Source organism: Mucor mucedo, assembly GCF_025094135.1.
Source record: "Mucor mucedo strain NRRL 3635 chromosome Unknown EV154scaffold_121, whole genome shotgun sequence".
Classification (NCBI taxonomy): domain Eukaryota; kingdom Fungi; phylum Mucoromycota; class Mucoromycetes; order Mucorales; family Mucoraceae; genus Mucor; species Mucor mucedo.
The window spans coordinates 123,277-131,398 of NW_026252405.1; the positions used below are offsets into that span (position 1 = coordinate 123,277).

At 35.5% G+C, this 8,122-nt stretch overlaps 2 protein-coding genes across 2 annotated transcripts; both read left to right on the forward strand.

The window, feature by feature from the left end:
- Window positions 1-1,482: 1,482 nt before the first annotated feature.
- On the forward strand, window positions 1,483-2,813 carry EV154DRAFT_485736 (uncharacterized protein; the record flags this gene model as incomplete). The annotated part of the gene is made up of 4 exons (XM_051598776.1): window positions 1,483-1,596; window positions 1,633-1,656; window positions 1,794-2,019; window positions 2,728-2,813. 4 exons carry the CDS (start codon window positions 1,483-1,485, stop codon window positions 2,811-2,813), a joined length of 450 nt encoding a protein of 149 aa, XP_051453217.1.
- A 1,140-nt stretch (window positions 2,814-3,953) lies between these two features.
- EV154DRAFT_575419 (uncharacterized protein) lies at window positions 3,954-6,917 on the forward strand (the record flags this gene model as incomplete). Its single annotated transcript, XM_051606452.1, has 2 exons — window positions 3,954-4,580; window positions 4,626-6,917. 2 exons carry the CDS (start codon window positions 3,954-3,956, stop codon window positions 6,915-6,917), a joined length of 2,919 nt encoding a protein of 972 aa, XP_051453218.1.
- Between the last annotated feature and the right edge of the window lie 1,205 nt (window positions 6,918-8,122).

Sequence of the window (8,122 nt, forward strand, 5' to 3'; positions counted from 1 at the left end):
GTGAAAGGGGAAAATAAGGGGGAGGGTGGGAAAAAGGATGGGTTAGGATTAAGAAAAAAAAAAGGGAAGACAAAAAAAAAAAAAGAAAAGGTGAAGAGATGTAAAGGAATGGCAAAGGAATGACAAAGGAATGGGAAAGGAATGAGAAAGGGATGAGCAAGGGATGGTAAAAAAAAGGGGAAGGAATAAGGTATAGAAACAAAAAGAAAGAAAACACATGAGAAATGGCTATTGTGACTGTGGGAATAAAACTGTACAGCCTTTGCCATCAAAAGTAGTACAATGTCAAGTCGTTTATAATAGTGACACCTGAGATACACAACTGTAACAAGAACAATAAAATTCTTTAAAATGTTATTCAAGATCAATGGCTATAAAAACTTAGCGATATCTGATACCAAGCAGAATGGATTTGAAATACTTGTAAGTAAACTCATTCTTTTTGATAAATACACATTTTTAAGCGCTATCAACCATGTGAGTATTTTTTTTTGTTTTTTATGCAGATCATCTAAAATAGTCATTTCATTAGAGGGGTAAAGAGTCTTTGAAATTTGAACTTGACAAACAAATGGAACAGTATTGATTTATTGCCACAGAAAAACGTATACTAAAATAGATTTCATCATTTCACTGCTTAAAATAGGAATTGATTAAATTATTTGATTCCTTAAACAAACACTGGGCCGGTATAATTCACTGCTTAGGAAGACCTTATTTGTTACGTAGACGTATTTCAGGGCTCAACAACATCAACAAAAAAGGAAGAAAGACACTCTATTGCCGCACACCCCTAGGCCAAAAAAAAAAAAACTTAATTAAACCAAGTAATAGGGGACAGATGGGCGGATGGCCGTCAGGGGATAAACATCCATTCAAATCAGGGGGGATAACCACCCATGAGCGATTATCAATTTATTTTGGGTAAATAAACAATTTAATACAAAAATAGACTTACTTCATTCACTCAAAAAGAGTAGATATCCGTCCAGGCCGTTCCCAAGCAATCTATGTTTTAAAAAAAAAGCTGCTCAATTTGTGAAGAAAAATAGTTCCCCCAGTATACAGTACGTACTAGCTTATAGTTATACTATATTCAGGATAACTATGTGGCCAACATACAACCAGTAAATTAGACATGCTAATTTATTAATTAGCGATATTGTTTTAAGTCATGTCGCACTTGTTTTTACATTTTTGTAAAATATTCAACCCCCCATAAATTTTGGTTGACAAAATAAAAAAAAAACTACTATTTTGAGTGAAAAGTCTTTACCCCCGATACATGAAGAAAATTTTACTTGAGAACAGCCCAAGAGTTATTGCCCATTCATTTTGAGTAAAACAAGACTATAGCATAGCATTCTAAACGTCTTTGTCTGTTCCATTTACTTGCTGTTGTGTTTATAGGTATGTAAAATTATAAGGCAGTATATAAGTAATTTGAGACTGTTTATAAGATTGTCTTTATTATGAAATAAAATGAACAAGTATTTATATAAAAATGACTATCTGCTGTGCCACTATCTTAAGTGTATCTTTGAGGTTGTTATCATTTTCCCAGTGTGTATCCTGTCACCTTTAACTGCATATTTTGTAAATATGTTACACTTGGAATTACTGTCATCTTAGACACATTGTACTTCCATATCTTTAGTAAGCCTTAGTCACTGTGTTCTTGTAACCTTGTGATATGATAGTACTAACTATCTATATTGGGTAATTAATTCCTTAATCATTCTTAATTTATTGATGTCATAGATATGGATTTATTTAATGTAGCAACAAAATAGCAGATCACCACACCTGCAGTAGACGAGTATCTGTCAGTAGGCGAATACGTACTCATTCGATTAATAAAAAACAGGAGCACACTAAAACCTAAAAGTTGCCTGATCCATCTCAGTTATTGTCAACTGGATAAGTATTCGTCTATAAGTATTAAGTCACTCATATGCGTTAAGCAACATAAACAAACGGATTATCCGACACTAAAGGTCGCCCATCCCATTAACCAAGGTAGGTATATATTAATCTGAGGATTTTTAAGAACTCATCGAAAAAACAAAAATCTAGTTTGGTGTACCTGGTCTCTGTAACGTAAAGCTTAAGGTATTGTTGTAAGACGGTATGTGTTTTCAAACGCCTTGCTTCTTTGATCATTTCCGCGTATTACGTTGGATATAAGTCCTGGTGTAGGGTGAAATGGTGTCACTTTGTCTTTTCCCAATTCACAACAGAGTTGAAACCTGCCTGGGTCAAGACCAGCTTCTAATCTTTCTTCGACCCACATGAATACCTTACATTCAGAACACATCGTCGTCATTCTTCCCAAACAATGTCTACTGGGCAGTATTTGAGTTTGCTTTGCTTGATTTATAGTCTGGTGGCCACGATTACTATTCTGGCGGCACAAAAGGCTAGTTCTCCGTAAATGCCCAGGTTGTTGGCATGTTCAACAGCGGAATATTCTTTCTTGGACTGGCTCATGAGTTGAAATGAACTCAGGTTCGTCTACCTCCATGTCCTATTTGGAATCAATCTTAGTTAAAATGCTTACAAAAAAATTTCTTTTTGCTGTACCAAAAAACTGAGGTTGGGTTATTTAGTGCATTGTCATGGTTATTCAATGAAGATGTCACCTAAAAGAACGTCAGTATTTTCAAATAAAAAAAAAAAAAAAAAAAAAAAAAAAAAAAAAGAAGAGATGACTACATTCGTATTTAGGTTTACTGGATTTAGAGGAACATCTAGGTGGGATCTACGACTATGACCTTTTGACCACAGGACGCATAATTTGCAGTATTATTTGACAAGTTTTAGAAAAAAATAAAGGGATAACGTTAACACTATGAGCTGTATTCTTGGGTGGAAGGGTTCACCGCGCACCCCCAAATTTTTTTATCACTCCTTCACCACCAAAGATTTTTTTGTTTATTTCTAAAAATAAAAATGGCCTTTGTGTAAGGACCATTTCGGTTGACTTTTATGGAAGTCGTATTTTAAGTATTTTTTTTTATAAACTTGTTTCAGGATTAAAATAACAGTGGTTTTATTTTTAAAATATAATATATACTACATAATCCTTTATCAGTTGTCGACAGCATATCGTATTTAGTTTAAATAGAAGCCCAGTCTGGCTAGAGATGGTATTCTACTTCAGGAGTTTTCATAAAGCTATTGTGCATATCACGGAATCCACCGTTCATGGGATTACATTGGCCAAAGGAAGAGGACGTATTTTCCAGCCTACAGGAAAATCAAGGTGATGTAGCTATGATCAAGAAGATGATGGTTCTTAGTATAAATTTTAGTCTGAATGTAAACCATTATTACCTGGATTTAATGTTTAATATGTCTCTTGCAACGGCATTAACTATTCTGTCATAAAGTTAATAGGTTGTTACCAATAAAATCTTTTATCGCATAGTTACCCTATTTGATGGAGCACATAAGAATCCCATTATCTACTTTGAAATGAAATTAATAGCTGTTTACTAACGAAAATTATATTGCATAGTTACCGTACTCGATGAATCGCATAAGTCTTTTGCTTGATCTATAGAAACTAGAGGTAAGAAGACTGGATAGTTACGAATAGCCTTTTATATTTATACCAACATTTTATATACATAGCAAAACTCTGTAATGACACGCGTCCATGACCCGATATTAAAAAGTTGCGACGCTTCACAGACACCTACACTTAATTTTTAATAAAAGAGACTAATATAAGACATTACTTCTTTAGAATTTTGAGATTTTTAGTCTTGTAATGGAACAAAAAAAGAATAAAAAGAAGATGAAAATAAAAAAAAAATTCTTATCTACGCCACAAGATGCGAATAGTAAACAATGCATTATGTAATTGAAATATATTTGACTCATCTAATAATCGAAATACTGTTTTTCTCCCTCTATTTAAAGATTTTCTTTACCAAGTAGATATTATAATGCAGCGTGATAAAAGAAGCTATAAAAAACGAAAAACTCCCGTTCCGGTCGCGAAAAACAGTAGTCAGATCAACTTTCGGCTTGAGACTGATATTGAAAGACCTAAATGCTCGCTCTGTGAAAATAGTTCGTTTGACACAATAAGGAACCTTAAAAGGCATTTGATTACGCGACATCATATCACGACCGATGGATTCAAGCAATTGATTGCAGATTATTATCCTGAGGGCTCTCTCGATACAGATACGGACTCAGACGTTGAGGAAGAATATGAGCTTGATGAATATCAAGACAATGATATTGCTGACAATGATTTTGATGATGAAGACGAATCAATTGGCAATGAAAATCCAATGGATGAAATGTTTCAAACTTTGCGTCGGCAAATGTCGTATTCAATGGATAATCCGACATCCGATGTTGAAGCTGATGTTAGCTCTTTTACGCAGAGCACAATTTGGAATAGCAATGTCTCCGATACGCATCCTTTTGCAAATATGCAGACTATGATTCTACATGCCCTTGTGGATGGTGACAATGACATGATATCTCGCAGAATAATGAAGAAGATTTTGTTTGTCATATCGCTTCTTATGAAAGTCAAAGAAAAAGCTGATAATGAAGGTGTAAGTTTCGTATTACCAAGGCTAGATAATATTATAAATTACCAGAAAAGACAAGGAAACAACATGCCTATCTTTCCATCAAAGCTAGTAGATGTTTCGCTGACCGACAATAGTACAATTACTGCATGTTTGAATCTACCATCGGATCACGTAAGACTTTCCGTGGCCAACCCTAACCAATCTGCTTTGATTTGTTCTGTACCTGATCGTAGCAGCAACATGTTTGACAGATTAGAGCAAGGGGAAAAATGGAGGTCGCATGAATACTTTCAGCAGCCCATGTGGACAGTCAACAGCATTGACTATTGGAATGGAGACTGGGTGCGACTGTCAAATACCCCTCCAAATATGAATTTCTTGGTTAAATCTTTCCACAGTTGCAACAAAGATATGTATGCAAGGGGACATTTGACTTACCAAGCTCGCAATAGCAACCAGATTGGTATTGAATTAAAAGAGACTGATGTTCTGGCACAAGCTTTGATGTGTAAGATTGGTTATTTAAACCCTGGTGTATGCTTCAGCATTAGTCCCACTGAGGTATCTCCACTGACAGATAGTCATGCTGCTTTGTTACGTGGTTCACATCGTTGGAGAAAGCTCAAAGACCAAAGAACAGAGGAATATTATAAAGTTAAAATTGCCCCAATAATTTTATTTACGGACGACACCTCTGGTAATATTTCTAAACAGTTCAATGGTTATGAGAGCTGGTCGATGAAGTTTGCTGGATTGAATTTTGATCAAAGATCGTCAATCAAAAACGTGCACTTCATTTCTGCTATACCAAAAAAAAATGGTGGAAGTGGTATATCTCTCCTGCCTGCTATTGTCGACGATTTGAAAACATTAGAAAGTGGAATTATAGCCTATTCGGCCGAAGAAGATCAAGACGTTTTAGTTGTAGCACCTGTTTTATGGATTGAAGCTGATACTCCATGTCATTCAGAGCTATGCGGATTGCTTTCTCCTACTTGCTTATATCCTTGTAGAAAGTGCTACGTTTTACTTCGAAAGCGGATTGCCAATTCCAAACCTTCTGATTACTTCACTTCAACGCATACTGAACGAACCAGGAATCAATATTGGAATGCGGCCTCGGATTCCCGACGAGCTACGATTATACATAATGCACCCAAAACCGGAGAAAGTCTTTCTGCTAAAGATCTATGTTTTAAGGACAGAAAGACTGACAAATTATTAGAATTGCAAGCATACGATCCGGCAAAAGACACTCCGGTGGAGGTTCTTCACGCGATTTTGCTTGGAATCAGTAAATATTTAGTCGTTGATCTAGTGAAGACAGTATTAAAAAATCAAGCCGTACTATTAAACAGACTTTCAGAAACCATTGATCAGTTTCAAGAAGGTAGCATGGGCTTATCAAGAAAATTCACAAGACAGTTGAGACATTGTGGCTCCTTTTTGGGTAGAGACTTCAAAGTACTAGTCCAAATTCTTCCTATTGTGCTTACGAAGTATTTTTCTGACGAGGCAGTTTTGAGGGATATTACAACTTTGTTTGTTTATCTCGGAAAGCTATGCTCATTACTTTTTGTAAGGGAGATGAAGGCAGATCTGAACGAATATATAACATCTGTCGAATTGGCTATCAAGGATTTTATCAATGCACTTCACCACTATGATCTGAATTGTAATATTCCTGGTCATAATGCATACGTAGGAAAAGTCAAAGTTCATTTATTGACACACATTCCGGAAGACATACGTCGATTTGGAACAGTGTTGCATTATGAGACCGAAAAAGGAGAACAGTTTAACAAGCACATTAGGGAGCATATCACCTACACCAATAAGCTGAATCCTTCCAGAGACGTTGGGCTAAAATTTGCTAAACAATCTATGATGCGGCATGTACTTGAAGGCGGTTCGTGGCTGAATGAAGATGGCATCCGGGAAAAAACAACAGAAGATGTGATGTCTTTTATTAAAACTAACGAGTCAATGTTTTATCTCAATCTTTTGGGTGGATCAAGGGAATTTATTGACAATACTGACCCAAATTACAAAAAAATATCAGAAGGCAGCTTCGCTGTTTTTAAAAGTAATCCCAATAGTACTGATGTACATAACCCAGGCCATGCGAAATCATTTGTGGGTATCGTTCAAGGGCCCAATGTGTTGCCTGTAGAGCTAAATGAGCGAACTCCAGAAAGAGGCTACCTGCTGGTGCAAGTTGACAACACCAAGACGGTAATATCCCAAGCTGAACTCGAGGTGGAGGGTGTGTTAAATGTTTATAAGCAAGGTGATGGTACATTTATCATCAATATTTACAAATTTGGTTCTTACTGGCCAATCAAAAACATGCAGTAATTAAAAAAAAAATTCAAAGAATTTTGTATAACAAAGTTTTCCCTTTTAATAAATATGTTTATGTCTATTTTTTTTTCAATTACACAAAAATCCCAAAAAAAACCTCGTTATAGGACCCTAAGCCTTCAAAGGAAGGTCTATTTTGAAAAAACACTAATTACACAAAGTATTTTTATTTGAGCCAATCAACAACACAGAAAAATGCCTATTCTAATTTTAGGCCCTAAAAATCTACGGTGGTGTTAAAAATTGCGCTGTTTAAAAAAAACAAGCATGCTGTTTTTTAAGATATTAGCGCTTTCAAGCCTAATACTATAAGCCATATGCTTGAGGGAGCGGGAGGCCCGTCTATATCGGACGAAAATTTGAGGAAAATTGAGCCAAAATTGTTTTCAGGTGTGACTGGGTTTTTCTAGAGCTAGAAAATAACTGGGGTATTTGTTGACTTAATTTTTCTCTCGAACTTTCTTTAATTTATAACAATTACTCATTCTGAATTCTTCTTCATTCTATGGGATCACTCCTACGCTTATTGATTAAGGTGCTGTTGCCATCGGGGAATGCGTAATCTGGTAAGACTTGTATGGGCTGAAGGATGCGCTGACGAACGGTTATACTTTGAAAACTCTCTCCAAGTCGACTTTGGTCCGTTGAGAATTAATAGACTGTAGTACTTAGTAATGCGAAGCTGGTTACAAACACTTTAAGCAAATAATGCCTTTTTTGTCATCCTACGTATTAGCTACTTAATTTGCTGAATAGTTCAAACGCTCTCTTCAAGTAGATTTAGGTCCGTTGAGAGTTTATAGGCTTTTTTTTTTTTTTTTTTTTTTTTTTTTTTTTTTTTTTCGGTAGTCCTATGTTTGCTATCAGTATTTTAAGCGACAAACGCGTTTCGGTTCTCTCCTTCATATTGATTGCTTCACCAGGTGCTCCCTATTTTGTTAAGTACTCTGCATAATATATTAATCATTACAAAACGAATAACTTTTTGGTTCTAATTGTTAGGTACAAGATAAGATTGAAATTCTGAGAACGGCCTTATACCCTGTAAAAGAAACCAAAGCGATATATCTGGTCTTCCCCAAAACGTCCTGTAGTGCTGGGAACAAACATTACATAGGTAAATACCTCCCTCTTTAAAAAACGTATACAACATTGAACTAAATTATAAGTCAGTATCCCATATCAGCTTCAAAGGATCT